The 15979-nt window shown below is 40.7% G+C and overlaps 1 protein-coding gene across 8 annotated transcripts in view; it reads left to right on the forward strand.

Moving 5' to 3' along the window:
- Positions 1 to 15979, forward strand: part of SEMA3D (semaphorin 3D) — a 148125-nt gene that overhangs the window by 11341 nt on the left and 120805 nt on the right. For 3 of the 8 annotated variants that reach the window (XR_007507700.1, XM_049814312.1, XM_049814310.1), the window contains exon 2: positions 7430 to 7581. The exons of 1 other annotated variant lie outside the window; for it this stretch is intronic. Coding sequence is in view for 3 of the 7 variants with exons in the window: in XM_049814312.1 (XP_049670269.1) it covers positions 7430 to 7581 (152 nt within the window). In the remaining 4 variants the exon portion in view is untranslated. Of the gene's footprint in view, positions 1 to 1150; positions 1305 to 1365; positions 1431 to 7429; positions 7643 to 12421; positions 12481 to 15979 lie in introns of those variants that run through there. 4 more of the 8 variants (XM_049814313.1, XM_049814315.1, XM_049814314.1 and 1 more) reach the window with 4 other exon arrangements.

The following is a 15979-nucleotide window of genomic DNA, read 5'->3' on the forward strand; positions in this document are numbered from 1 at the left end:
TATGTTACGGAAAGCTTCCCAGGCTTAGCCTGTGTGTGCCACCACTCAGAAAGAAAACCCAGCTATATTGTGGAGGCAGCAGCAATTGCTCCGAGCTCTTTTCGGACATGCTCAGGTTGAAGATGTGAGCTCAGTCCCATGGGTGTCTTTTTTGTGGGGCTGTCGCTTCCACCTCCTGCTTTTCTGTTAGGCTGGGAGAAGGTCCCCAAAAAGGCATTTGAGTTCTTGGCAGTGTTTGCTGCCTAACTACTTATTCTTCATTCCCTACAGAGATATGGTGGTGCGTGGGATTCTCTGGTTTGTGTAAAACTTTGAAGTAACTTGTTCCTCGTGTGGTTCACAAGACATATGTTGGAAATCCTGACACAGAAAAAACATGTTTCCTTGTTCTGGAGCTGGGTGATGGGGCAAAACTTTCTCATTTGGGGGTAGGAGTTTTATCTTTTTGAATTTCAGAAGATGGGCAAGGCAATTCTATCAGCAGAATCTTATTTTCTTGATGTCACCAGAAACTGAGTCCTATTTGGACAATAAGTGCTAGTCCATAAACAAGCTACTGGATTCAATATAAGGGTAATTGTGTAAGGTTTCTGTGGTCTGTTTAATACAAGAGTCGGCCAAATGTCCCTCTAATAATCTGAAGTCTGGAAAACCTTCTACAATTATTTAAACATCTTTCTTGAAAGATGCATGATACTGTATGTTTCCCAGAAGCTATCCATACTCTCTGTGTACAGTTTCTGAAAGGAAAACATCGATAGGCTTTGATGATAATTCAAAGTTGATATAAGATTGTTTTGATTAGCTAGAGGTGAAGGCTGCTGTCTTAGAAGGGGAGAACTGCACCTGTGTAGTACCAGAAACAGTGCTTTATCTTGTCATTTGTTTGAATATTGTGAGACTGTCACCTCTCTCTCCCTACAGAAACTTGTTTTTCTGTTTCACATTACTGAGATATTTTAAAAAAAATAAATAATCACAGATGAAATTAATAGAGCCTATTTTGTAAATTGGCCCTTATTGCGACCCAGGTACAAGTCCCAGGAAAGTCGGAGGACATGCTTAGCATTCAGCAGTTCTCCCTAAGATTATTCTAAGAAACACATATCACCCAATACTGAAGCCTGCGCCGGTCTGATAAGGTTTGTCTACATGCGGAAGTCAGCGTGCTGTTAAACTGGAATAACAGCGTACAGCGTGGTATCTTCTTCACACTAACTCTCTGCACGACCAGTCGCAGAGTGTACGTCCTAAGGCTGCTTTCAAAGTGAAGTAAGCTGCTCGCTAATTAAAAGTCTTCCAAGGTACACTTCTGTGTGATGTGATTGCAGAGCAGTCAGTATGCTGCTAATTCACATCTTACTGTATCTGGACTCTCATGTTGACAAGCCCTAAGTATTTCAATTTCAAGGTCTTGGTCAATTATTTCTGTAAGTGCAGCAGACAATATCAGTGCACTGCACTGTGATATGGAGTGCTAGAACTCTGTGCTTATTGAAATGAGTATATTTTCACTGATTTTAATGAAAGATCCAACTTTATGCTGTTGTTTGTGTGTTCACTTGTACCCCAGTAACACCTAAAATCCCACCTGGAATTTTAGCCTGATTGTGCTATTACTGGTAAGTTAACATCTAAGGAGAGCTTAGAGAAGAGCAATAAAAATGAAAAGGGAGTCTTTGAGTCAGGTTTGATTTATGAGGAAAAATTAAAGGATTTGAGTGTGCATAGCTTGTTTGAGTTTGACAAAGAAGACAACATGACTGTAAATACTTCAAAAGTTTAATTTGAAAAACAGAAGAGGATTTTCTTAATGTTAAGGACATTCCAAAGGTTAGAACAGCAGCTCAGGAGACCTGGGGTTAATTCCATAACTTACATCCTTAGGCAAGTCATTTCTGCTTAGATCCCAGCAAATTCCTAAAGGCACCCGACTGCCGCTTCTTTGTCTACATCATTGAGTGTTAGTCAGCTGAGACTGAAAACCACCTAATTTAGACAATTAACTTGCTAAATACCTTTGCAGGTCTGGATCTTGGCCTCTACCTGCCTCAGCTATATATGTCTGTAAATGGGTAAAAACTGCCCTTTGTCATAGAAATAGTGTGAGGTTTGGAAAGTAGGGGTGTTCAGATATTGTAACAAAGGGAGCCATGCAAGTATACTGAGTAGAAAAACTAATTAAGATGGGATTTATTTCACTTGTCCATAGTGTAAGGTGGTCACCTAATCTTCCTCTGTTTTCAGTAGAGAGATGAGGTGCTGCCAAGGGCAATGTGCCCTGTTTGGTGACAGTATCTGAGACGGAGGATGGATTCACCCCAGCAGTGCCTGTCTCCACCTTCTCTGGAGGGAGCCAAGACAATGCCTGAATTTTAGATGGCTGAAATTAGGCAAGATGAATGTTATCTTAAGAATAAAAGGATCAAATAAAATCAACGCAGCTTGATTTTAAGGGGAAAAAAAAAATGTCTTTAATGAGTGAATTTGCTGAGATGTTCTTTTAAAAGAATTCCAGAAACCACCTCAAAGAACTTGTGTTTTCCTCCTGTTATTTCTCATAGAATATTCAGGAAGTCTTTTATTAAAGACTAACTATATGATAGAACTCCTACTTCTGTTTCTGTGAAGCAGTCCTTGTGCAGACTAGCAACATCCCAAAGGTGCTATGGTGGACATACTATTAATGAATGTTGTATCCCGTAAGGCCTCCATGTCCCAAGTTACCTAACACTACGTTTGAAAAGCTAGGCCTTAATAACTAAGTGGGAGCTGAGCTGGTTTGGAAATCTACTCCTGTCCCTTGCTTTAATACAACTAGTTGGAAATACTGTGTTACCTCTAGGTGGTAGCTACCTTCTTGGAAATGACTGATCCTCAGAGAAAATACAGTTATGGGCACTATGAGTTTAAAGAAAGAATAAATGATGTAGGAAAATGAAAGTTATTCAGAGGACAGCTACAAAAATTCTGGGAGATTCTATTAGAGCTGCTGGAGGTCCATGTGCAAAGCAGCTGTAGGATGCTGGGGATCCGAGGAAAGGTTGAGCAATGCAGACTCATGAGGAAGACCAAGATGACCTATCTGAGGTCCCTGCTGACCCATGCAATTGCACAAGTTTGCATTTCAAAGAAAGACGAGCTTAATTAGTTTATCCTGCTGTAGGCAGGACTCAGTGATAGAGACCTCCCTTGTATTATTACAATCATTACCCCGCAGTACAGCAACATCTCTTCATGACTAGTTTACTCTTTGGTTTGCACTCTTCAAATAAAAGGCTCATCTATTGCTGAAGAGGAAGGGATGAGTGAGCAATCAGTCACTTTAGGGACAGGGACCTGGTGTCAGAGAGCCTGTGGCTACATATTATCATGGAATCATAGAATCATAGAATCATTTAGGTTGGAAAATACCTTTAGGATCGTTGAGTCCAACCGTCAACTCCACTGGACTAGACGTATGCTTGGGAATGTGTATAATGTGCTGAATTCAGAAGATCAAAATGTATTTGCAGGAGTTTACGTTTATTGCTTTTTCTTGACCCTGCAGACCCAACACCTATTCCTTTGGGAAATTAGAGATGGACTGTCCTAAGAACTTAGAGGGGGATTTAGGATTTGCACAGAGGATCTAAATGCTGTGGGGATTTTATCTGGGTTTGGAGCAATCCTGACTCACATCGATCAGGACATGAAATAAGAAGTCCCTAATTGGAGAGGTGTATTTGGGTCACAAGGCTATGAGCTTAAAAGCCCATGTTCAACCTGAGTGAGACTTAGTCAGCAAGTTAGGTGGGACATGCGCCTATTGCTGTTCCTCAGAGACCCTGCGCTTGAACTAGGCACTATGTTCTTAGACACTGTAAGGACTCTTGGCTGTTCCTGCCGCAGAAACACAGATATAGATATAGATATGTATCCTGCACTGTCAATGTGTAAGGGAAGAAAGGTGAGGATTATGTGAATTGCACTGAGACCAGCTTCTTGCTGGGCTCCCTTGACACCCCAAAGACCTAATCTCTCCCATGAGTAACTCCAAACATGTGAATTCACATCATCTGCTTTATGCCCTAATTCAGGGGCTCTGAATCATCCTCTGTAAGTACCTACCTCTTTCCCCTGATTTACATCCTCTGAATCTCACCTAGATGCCTGACGTGGGCAGTGGAAGATGCTTCCAAGTGCCCAGTGCTTCGGACACACAGGGGACAACTCTGTGTGTGAATGCTTGTCCACAGGTCACTGCAGGTTCTAAAACACCATACAGAGGACAGAGAGAAACAGGCAACTGTGACAGGAACACCATACGCCTATATATAGCAAAGTAGCTGTTGTGCTCTGCCTGCTACTGTTATTAACAACTATCTCACTTTTTGCTCCCTCTGACTGTTTTATCCATCTGGTGTCATTCATTATATACTTAGACTGTAAGCTGCAAGGAGGAGAGGCTCTTGTATCCTCCTTCATAGTGTGTGCAGCACTACGGGGTCCTGCCCCTGACTGGGGCCTCTAGGCACTATCCCAGTATAAATAAGACATAAAAATAGATCAGCAGTGTAACATCCATCAAGAAGACCATACAGAGACCTAAACAGTGCTTTAGTATTGAATTGCTCTACTGTCTAATGTGGGGTTCATGCAACAGCTTGCTGTAGTTTTCTGAATTAGAAGACAGATCATGCAAAGCCTTATATCTATGGGCAATGTGCAGGGAACTTGGGGGAAATCTATAATTACTAAAATCGGGAAGTGTGCCAAAGATGATTTACAAGTATGGGGAAGAATGCATCTTTTGTGATGTTCAGGACTTTATCAGGTTTATTTTGGAGGCTTTCCAAGATTAATAGCAAAAAACAGCCAAAAATTTTGAAGTGAAGCAATCAGACCAAATTTCAGCTGTAGCAATAGCTGCAATAACCCAGGGGGTTGCAGCAGCTTCCTCTCTCTTGACACAGCACTGATTGTTCATGTTGCACCAGGTAGGATCACATTAAGCAAAACAATTTAACTGAATGATACAGACAGCTTTTGAGGTGTGCAAGAGCAATACACAACAGAAATTATTATTAATATTATCGCCTGTATTACAGACATTGTTGTAAAGTTCATCTGCACTCAGCCCCTCAGTAAACTACACGTTATGTACAAAGAGCTTGAGTTAAAACTCCTCTGAAAAAAAGTCAACAAATATGTTAGAGAACAAAGATATACCTCAGAAATGAGGTATTACTATTCTCATTCAGCCTGGAGTCATGAAGGTGTAGTGATTTGCTCTTGCATAGTTGTAGATAATTGTTCCTTGGGATCAATTTGATGGGATTGCTGAGGGAGGTTTTGGAAGATGGAAGTGGACAAGTCAATGGCCACTGAGGATTCATTTCTTGTGACAGCAAAGCATTGGACCTGTAGCACCAGTTCTCAGATGCTTTTTGAGAGAAACTGATAGCAGTCATCACTTTCAGGCCGCTGATCCACTTTCATTTTAAAGATCCTTTTGTGCAAGTACTTTTCCATTTGACCAATGACTCCACCTGTTAGAGCTCCATGTCCATTTGGTAACCCTGATTGAGGGCTCCAAGGGGCAAGCTCTAAGTATCTCAACTAAGATGGCCAAATAGTTTCTCTGTCTAATCAGCAGAGAGGGAGAAACCTCAGCTTCCCACCCAGGAAGCCTGTAGTGGCTGGGAGTAATAGGTCCGTAAAGTGCCTGTTTTTTTCTAATGACTAAACGGAAACCAAATGAAGTGACACCTAGTTTTCAGATGATTAAATTTAGGATGAAAGAATTGCAGTATTTCTTTAATTCATTTTAACTGCTTTTGTAGACATTGGGATATCAATCACAGCAAGAGCTTGGAAAGCAACATCTCTGACAGTAAACCCTGGTCCAAAATATTTAATTCACTTAGGTTGCAGTGCTCTGAGGCAGCAAGCTAGAGTGAATCTCTTAATTGTCAACATGGGAGCCTGTTTCAGTGCCAGCAGGTTCAGTCAAACTAGGTTCCTTTTTTTTTTTCTTTTTTTTTTTTTCTCTCCCCTTTGTCTTTGGAAAAAACACGCTGTTGCAAACTTGGAGCAGAGGTAGTATCTCCAGCCTCTGCTGCTTAACTGGGATGGGCTTCTATGCTGGTGGACTGGGATGGGTTTCCATGCTGGTGGCTGCTGGCTGCTGGAGGGGATCTCCCCCGTTGCTCACTGACGGTGCTTCAGGAGTGTATGGTATTTAATACAGGAAAACCACATAGGATTTGATTTAGGATCATCACTGCCATGGCTGTTGAGCATCTGGGTGGCTGTTTGTTGAAGGGAGTGTAACAGCTTTCTGAGTGCTTTTATGTCACATCACAAATGACATTAATAAGTAAATCAAAGAGAATGTGATTGAAGAGACCGAGGCGTTTCCCTTAACTTCAAAGAGTTGGATTTGGTCTATTAAATCCAGAATTGTGTCTACAGGCACAGTATACGCATCCAGGAAAACGAAGATAAACCTCCTTATTTATCTGCTTTCTGTAGCACCTGCACCAGTCTTTTATGGTTTAGCTGGAGCCACGGTGGCCATTTTTCTGCTGTCCTTCTACCCAGGTTGGGAGAGGGAGACTTCTCTGTGGCGTCATAGAATTTATTTTTGTTAGCTTTTTGGAGGCCCAGAATCCCTGGAGTCATAAGTGCTGAGAACTGTGCAAGTCAGACTCCTGATTCTTTCTGTATCAGACAAACTAGTGGCTCCTGATTTCAGAGTTTCTTCATACTGAACAAAGTGCTTCAGTTCTGCAGAAGACTTTATATATGCATGTAGGGAGACTATGAGTCCTCGGTTTCCACAGATCCAAATAAACCCATGAAAAGAAAAAGGTTTCTTTCATTGCTCTTAAGAAGAGTTAGGAAAATAACTTGAGCAGCAAGAGAAGAGGTAAGCAGTTGCGCAATCTCCCTTCATATCATTCACACTCACACATTGGGAAAAGAATTCCCAGCTCAAGAGTGGGCTCAAAATTAAAAGAGAAACATCCCTGAGGCTTTTGGAATAGCAAAAAGAAAAGAAGCTGCAGAAGCTCAACTCTCATGAATTGTTAAAACAAAACAAACAGCTGGATGGCAGAAGGGCTGTTCTTTGCCATAAAACATTTCCTGAAACTCTTTCTTCCAAGATCCATGCTGATTATTTATTTGTTTTAGTTTTTCTTTCTCATGAATTGATTTGATTAAAAAAAATAATAGGTATTGCATCTGCTGAATGTGACAAGAGAATGCTACCAATAATTTTGCTCATTTCTTAAGTGTGATCAGTTATTAATCCCTTCTTCTGAGCATGTGGTAGAAGAGAGCAAGGGATTGGTCACATATCCTTCTTTGTCTGTAACCCTACCGTCTTAAAAGTTTATTCCCCATTTCCATTCTCATTTCATCATGAGCCTTCTGTCCTCAGTCCTGCAGATCCACTTCCAGCAAGTACAGCAGCACCGGAGTTAAGGTGTGTAAAGTAAACCAGCCAACGCCGACTGCAGCTGAGAGTGACTCTGTGAACGGGTCCTTTGGCAGAAGAGAAGAGGTGGTGACATGTGGCACGAGGTACTGGCGGTCAGTAATGTCCCCCTGTCACAGCGCTGCCTGCGTGGCTTTATCACCTCTCGTTTCTGAGGTCTGTATCTCACGGAAGGTGAACCAAGAACATCCGTGCAGAAGTCAGTGTACTTCTGCTCTAAAAGTGTGGCCCTGAGCAGGATTTTGTAGGAGGACACTTGTGTGCACTGTAGTGGATATCAGCTGTTTGCTCTTTTTTTCCAAGTTTGTCAAAACTTTTCTGAAAACAGAGTTTCAGTGATCATAGAAACCAGCTGATGTTTTAATCTAGCACTGCCTTTTTTAAAACCAGAGTTAAATTTCGAAGATTTCACCTGTAATTTATCTGTCTACACCCTCAAAAAACCTAGAATCCCCTTCCCTTTTTAATTTCTACCTGACGGTCATGTTAGCCTGATTCGGACATCTGTATTCACACTGTTGGAATATTTTGCATGGTTTTGCCACATCTTGTATTTTCCACAGAAATTACACAATGAAAGGCAGAGGTTTTTAGGTGCTAAAACCTGATGGGATACTTTGCTGGCTCTGTCACCGACTGCCTGTCTTGCTCGGCCGATGGTGTTAGTGGCACGTTTCCCTTGTGGGTGCAGGGACTCTCACGTGGACCGCAGGGGAGACAGATGGGTCACATCAAGTTAAACGAGGCCAAAAGAAGGTGTTGGCCTGCAATAGCCCGGGATATTTGTTAGCGTGCTCACTGGACTGGTTTTTGCTCTTGTCAACTAGCACATTTCCAAACTGCCTTATCGTAAGTTGGGGGGATGCGGAGGGCTCCCAGGAGGCAATATGGATGAGACCACTCGGTTTTGAAGGGAATGAGGGTTTAGCTGTATGGACAGAAGTCCCAGGCCGCTCCGTCTCAGCATCTGCAAATAGTGACTGCCACATTAGATTTATTGATACAGACTAAGGTTTGGGGTCTGGAAGCTCAAGTCAGAGCTGCACTGGGGGTGACTGTACCGTATTCCTGTAATTACACAGGCTTTTCCTCCTCCCATCTTTTGTTTGTTTTGTCTTCTTAGATGTAAGCTCATCAGGGAAGGTATTGACACTTGCTCTTTATTTGTAGAGTATTTAGTACCATGTGGCCCTGACCTGCATAGATTTCAATGCAAATAAAGGCAGTTGAATCTGCTCTTGCCTGTTTGCTTGCAGCTTGTGATGTTTTCCCTGACTATAACTGTACCATTAAGGAAAGAACAAAGGCGAGCTACTTAAGAACTGTAAAACCTGCCTCACTTCAGCCCTGGCTATTCAATTTTGTAGGCTTATGTCAGAGCCTTAAGGTTAAAAATGTTTCTTTTCTTGTCTTGGCTTGAACAACAAATGCAATGTTTCAAAGGAAAAAAAAAAAAGAGTCCATACAATGCAGGCCAGAGTGATGCAGCCTTGCCTGTTTTTCTTGATCTGAAACACTTTATTAGCTGGAGCACAATATGGCCTGTCTGTCTCGGTTTCCATCCCATTTTTGGATGGGAAGTTGCACACCAAACAGGCGCAGAAGCAGTCATTTGCTCATGAACAGGCGGATGTTTGCTCGTTTTCTTTGCAGCATAACGTTTTCTTGGTTAGACTTTTCTTTATCCTTTCCTCCCCCATGAACGCCCCCAAAACTGCAGAGTAAATAATTTTGGCTTACAATGGACAAAGTTCTGAGATGATAATGAGAAGCGGTGAATAAAGTCTCCGTGGTTTACATGATACAAACTTGAACTCTGCTGAAGGGGCCGTATGCAGCAAGGTCAGGAGTGCGATGAAGTCTTAAGTTGGGAAGGGGAATCTGCTGGAGAGGTAGTATAACCCACTGAGTGATAAGTGCTGACAGACTGGCACCCTGATGTTTGAAGTGCTTTCCCTTGCGGCAGAAGCATGTCTCTGATCCTGTTGTGTTATGGCCAGACTCAGTCTGTTTTGAAAGCCTATACTTTCTTCACATTGAGACTCAGAAAGATTCAGGCTGAATGTGTTTAACAGAACCCTGGATTTTGGGCCACAGTTGAAGATACATTTTAAAGATTCGATATGGCCTTCCCAAAAGGCATTTGTAACAATAATCATAAGCATATGTCAGTACATTTACATTATTATTATTACATGTTTACATTAATGTTTTTTTAATACTCCACCATTAAGTTGCTGCGTTTAGCACACTAGTTCATAAAGAATAAAAGCATTATGATTTCAAAAGAATGATAAAACAGTAACACTGGGGAATTTCAGTCATCTTCTAGTGCTTAACAAATTGGGAGCATTATTCAATCTGTCCAGGCAGGCTCTTGCGTGGTTCCTGTTCTTCTCTGTTTCTTTCCTGTGGGTTTAGCTTGTGAGTGCTCCCAGTATGGCCACACAGGGAGAGAAATTGAAACGTGAGTGAGACCCAGAGTGGGAGATGGAAGATGAAGTGAAACATCCTGGGACCTTCCAGGAGAAAGCTGCTCCGCTCTTAACCCAAACCTCAGTGCCAGAGGTAGAATCAGAAGCTAGTCATGGATGGTTTGACTAATATGGGGTCTTAAGAAACAGTAGTGATATGTTTTCAGTTCAATGAATCACTTCGGTTACATTTGCAAATTTATATATATATAAAAGAAAATAATTACAAATTTTGTAAATAAAAAAGCTTGGGAGAGAGAAAAAAGATTTTTCTTTTTTACCTTTCATTTCTAATCTAGGACTGGGACAAGTTCCCCATCCCATTTCCTTTATCTCCAGGACAGCAATATTCTGTCACATTTTCAGAAGATTTCTGATACCTGATATGGCAATTCTATCATCTAGTCTGGGTTTTGACAACCACCGACTTCACTGCTTTGGAAGACAAGAAAAGGCAGGGATATAATATTAATAGCCCCTTAATAGTATACAGGACTAATCAGGCCTCTCTTTAACTACTTGAATACAGAGGGTGTATCTGTACAGATAATAGAAGAAAATAGTGTTTTCATTTTGATTAATAATAATAAAGCACTAGCAGAGATGTAGATATGTCAGTTTTCTGTGATTTGCAGCCATGCTCCCCTACACTGGAAACAATGAGAAATAACTTACAAGTGCTTTCATTAGCAGCATCCCAAAGGATAACTGTCTGCACTTTAATTCCTTCCCACTCTCTGGTGTATATGCACTAGGCTACATTTTTTAACCATGCAATCAGAAAACACGTGTTCCTCAGGACCTCTGGGTCATTCCTGCAGGGTGGACACTGAATGAGAAAGACACCAAGGAAGTAGTAATGTTGTCTTGTTATTTTTAAATAAGCTTAGTAAAATATTTCTTTTGTTTTCCTTCTGCTTCACAGACTTACTGTGAGAGGCAGGGTCGGGTTGTTTGCCATCACATTCCGGCTGTAGTGCTGACATTTGTAACTTTTCAGTTCTTAGCCTTCTAATCTCATTTCATTTATCATGGAATCCCTTTTGTGCAGCATGACATTTTCTTTCATTTCCTCCCAAGTGAGAATACTGCTGCAATAAGGACATGTACACCTAACATCACGAATATACTTTTCCTTTTTAGTAGCAGGATAAGAGCCTGTTACACAACTATTGGAGGGATTCATTCCTCTACCTCCTCCAATAGAGGACCATGCTCGGACATGTAGGGTTTTACGATGGTTCAGCAAATGATACTCAGTGAAGGGCATTACCTAGGGAGTGACTGTACCTAGATCTGGAACAGGAGAAGCAAAAGAAATTTTTCTAGTAATGTTTTTTTGTTGGTTTTGGATGCATGTATTTCAACTGGGTATAGTCAAATAGAGAAACAAGTGACAGCGTAGACCTATGTTTTTTTCTTCCCATATAGGATCTGATACTTTAACTAGAGTCAGCAGAAGGTGCTAAGCAGCTCAGGTTGGTAGTTTCACTTTCTGGTGGTTGCTTGCTGTTTCTCTCCATTGGTTATGAATGTAGCTTCAAGTGACCAGGCTGCCAGCTTCTACTTTTCAGGTACCTAAATTGAATGGAGGTGAGTCTGAACCTTAGAGATATTATCAAATATTTTTGCACTAAATTTACTAAAGACAAACTCTACTTTCATTCAAATTATCTGAATGAATGTGCCCACTAATTATTTTGTCAAAGGAATTCAGAGCTGGAACTAAGATGATAAATTTAATGTTTGTGTACTAGTGAACACAAGTATCACCAGTATTATAGCGTCACGATGGTCATGATCCTTTTGTGCCTAATTAGTGCAACTTCAGTGAAGTCGGTGGACACATGCCAATTTATCCCTTACTGATTACTCTCTGCACTACTCTGATACAGCTCCATAGTGGGGACTTTGTTATAAATCTGTATTATAAATCTCTGCTACTTTCACTAAAAATGTGAAGACATTCAGTAAAATACAAGGAAGTTAAATGCTGGGAAAAGAAAGAAGGAAAATAAGAATGAATAATCAGATAATCACTGTTTGCAACTGTAAGCTTTTCTAAAGTATTGATCATCATGATTTAGGAAGAAAAATTGCATTTTCATGTTATCATGTTTAGAAATTGCATGATCTCAAGGGTCTTGAAAGCCTTCAAAGATACTGAACATGGGCAATAGTATTACCATGGGTAATAGTATTCTTACCAATTTATCTATTTGACCTAAGTAGAAATGTATCTTCTTCAAAAAAGTCAATTAACATTCATCTTTAATGTCATGTGTAGCTTTTAGAACTTGGAATCTTCAATATTTTTTTCTCTAAATTAGATTCAGTACCAAGCTTTCATGTTTACTTCTGCAACTCATTTGCTCAGGAGAATCAATTTACCTGATGGACACCTCTTGTGTTCTGAGACTGTATGCCTTTCTGGAGATCCGGTTCATCTTTGTGAAAACAGAATTAGGCTGTCAGTATGCGGTTGTTTAAAATAAGCTCCACGCTTCACCGATGTGGTGGGTAAGATCATGACATAGTTTACAGATCTACACAGGATTTTAGAAGGAATTCATAGGGATTCCTATGGGGCTTGACCTTGTTGACAGTGTTATTGACATAACTCATTTTCTTCTCTGTTACACGATGGAAATCTAAAATGCAGCCTTATTAAATAGCCTCATTGAGTTGTAGGAGGGTACAACTTCTTACAACTTTTTAAAAAATTTATATTTATTTATTTACGAATACTTTTTCCTATTAGGGGGATTTTCTGTGGACAGAAATGAACCAACTCTTTGATGCATCATGTGTGATTAAGAAATACTTCAAACTGAAGGTTCTGCAATAAATTTCCTACTTTTTCTTGCTGAGGAAGGTGAAAAGGAAAAAAATACGGGAGTAATTCTGGTTTTCAGTAAGAGGCTTCTGCTGTGAGAATTGGTACAACAATTATAAAAAGCTCCACAGGAACGGAAACTGAATCCTATAGTGCAGAGAAGGCAATGTTATTTTGCACCTTGACTCTTATTTTATACTTCAGATTTTCTCAGTATTGCACAGCACAGATTTAGTGCACAGTTTAATAAACAAACGGACTGCTCTTCGATGACACTGCTCGTGTTTCTCTGTTCTTGTGAGTGCTTCTGAAGAATCACTGGGTTGTGAACATTATTTTGCAACAAACTTTGTGCATCTGTAATTAATCATTATTTTGCTGACTTTTTCCTTCTACACCAAAAAAGAACCATGGTCCTGCATTAAGAATAAAAAAAAAAAATAAAAAAAAAATTACATTTCAGATTATATTGGCTTAGTGTATTGAATGTGTTCCCAGACATATGTCCCAGAATCTATCTTGTTTTGCAGTAATAGTTTATAATTAAACTTCTTGCTCCCTGGAGGGCCCTTGTTTTGGCTTTCTAAGAGTGAAAATGCAATGTGATAGATGTGTCTTTGTTTTTTTCACCTCAGATGAATGGAACAAATGTCCAGATTTGCCTAAATTACTGCCAACATGTAATCTTTAAAGATTAAAAAAAAAAGAGCTGTTTGTTTATTTGAAGGAATTCTGCCAGTATTTGGAAGCACCATAAATGCAAGAACAAATGGTTATTTAATTATTTTAAAGCACTAGTATTGTATTTATTGGCCTATTGTTTGTGCTAAATTGAGCTGTTGTCATGACGTTAGTTTTCTTAATACAACACACAAATATGCAGTTAATATCCTGAGGATTTTTTAAAAAAGATGTTTCCTTGTCAGATGTCTTTCAGAACTGGCTTTGTTGTGACAGTTGTGTTAGATGATTGTCTTTTGTTTGGGTATTGTTCCTATAGTCAGTTCACACAGGGTAATCAGCTCAGCCTTTTTCCACCTCCAGCTCTATGAAACCTATTTTACCAAGTCTGAAGTGTTCCTCCCTCCCCCTCCGCTCCTTGTGCAGGTGCTTTTCACAGAGATGCTCTGCAGCTTCCCAGTGGCAGCACTGGGCAAAGTCCAGCCCGGCAGGGCTGAACAGGGCTGTCAGACGGATAAATCAAGGTCCACAGTTTGGCCGATTGGCTTTGCTGCTCAGGTGAAATGGTTTTTGCGAAGACACGTTAGCTCAATGCCTCACTAACGCGTGAGTTCCCAGCCTTGGCTGTAGCTGACGGCACGTTAACTGTTGGAAAGGCAGCATTGCCTTTTGGTCCCCCTCTGAAAGCTCTGCGTTTATTTTGAATGCTCCAATTAGTGGAATTAATGCACGAGGGTTTTACAGGCGACATCCTACCTGGAACCACGTGTTGGACAAGGCTGAACTAGAAGATACGCCCGGGGTCGGGGTTAGTCTGACACACAGGAAAGAAGGAGAGGGGTTGTTGCAGCGTTCCAAAACTTTTCTGCCCTCCAGCTTGGATACCAAGCTGGGCCAGATCCCAGCGAACGTATCCTTTAGTTCATTACTTGCACCTACGGAATGTTAAAAACTAGAACAGGGGTTTGAGAGTGACCAAGCTCCTTCAGTTGTTGTTTTGTTTCTCTCTCTGTCTTCGGATGTACCAGGAAGTCATAGCTAATTCTTTTCCAGCAGTAGCTTTCTACACTAAACATCAGAATTGCGTGTTTAACATGAGCATGGAGGTCTTGGGTGTCCTGTGACTGAGTTTGATAGTGTCCTTGGATAAGACAATCTGCCAGCTGCGGCTGTGCACGTTCCCATTCAACTTCTACCATTTGAATAGCGAATAATTTCTGTTTCATGTAGGTTTTCCTCCATTTTTAAGAGGAAGACTAACAAACATCCTTCCCACACTGATCTCCGTGGTGTCCCGGTCTCAGGCTTGCCCCGGTCCCTCTTGACAGAGCCAAATACAGACGCAGTGGTGGTTTGGGGCAGTGCTTGTGGGGACAGGTGCTGGCCCCCAGTTTGCTGAGGAGGTCTCATCCCTTCTTGTTCCTACCTACCCATCGTCTCCCCCAGTTCTCTTCCACTGTACAGTTTGTCCCTGACAAATGACAGCGCTGTTTCCCGGTCTGGTTTCTCAGCTTTCTTGCCGTGCCTCCTGCTCCCAGAGTTAAGCAATTGCCGTTGCACGGAGCGTTGAACTCTGCGTGACCAGTTTGAGGGATTTCTCAACTGCGGCGTCCTGCGGTACAGCACCAGAGCCTGCCTCCAATTAGCTCGGGAGCACAATTCCAGACGCATGTACTTGGTTCAGCAAATACGATTTTTTTTGTTGGGTGATGATGTTTTTCTAAGCTTTGCTTTATTCATAGCATGAGTGACATTTCTGCAAGAGGTGGTGATGTGTCTCTAAGTCTTAGTTTTTTTCTGGGTTTGGAAATATACATCAAAGAGCTATAGCAGTGCACATTAGATAACTTACGTCTGAGTAAATTTACAGTGATAATGAGGCACTTATGAATTAAATTAAATAAATATAGTCACTAGGTTTTAAAAAAACAATATGGCATTACCATGATGAAAGAAATAATTTTGATTCAAGGATGCAATAGATCTGATTTTTAAATTTAATTTTATATTATTGTTTTGTGATTATCATCGTTGGATTACTCATGGGATTTAAATGCACACCTTTTAAAATGAAATACAGAAATATGAACATTTAAACAATCTATTTCCAGATCACTAGGTACATCATTACTTCATCTACAAGACAATTTCATATTTGCTTTGATCCTCTTCAACCTCAAACAGATAACAACCAGCTTTCAGTAGTGTCTCTTCATAATGTTTCTTTTTCAATATTCCCATGCCTTGGACTAAATTGCTTCCACTGGAGATGTTTGGTGGCCCAAATGACAGTATTTGGATTCTGAGTTTGTTGGATCTCTCTCTCTGGCTTTTCTTTTGGCCTGTTTTCAGATTAATAATGTGAGAGTAGATAAGCTTCAGGGGAAAAAAAAAAAAAAAAAAAAAAAGAACATATATTTCAGCATCTTAGCCCAATAATACTATTATACAGCATCAAAAGAATAAAGCTGTGTGTTTCTCCAGAGCCCTGAGAAGAATACC

This window comes from Accipiter gentilis, chromosome 11, assembly GCF_929443795.1.
Source record: "Accipiter gentilis chromosome 11, bAccGen1.1, whole genome shotgun sequence".
In the NCBI taxonomy this organism is placed as follows: Eukaryota; Metazoa; Chordata; class Aves; order Accipitriformes; family Accipitridae; genus Astur; species Astur gentilis.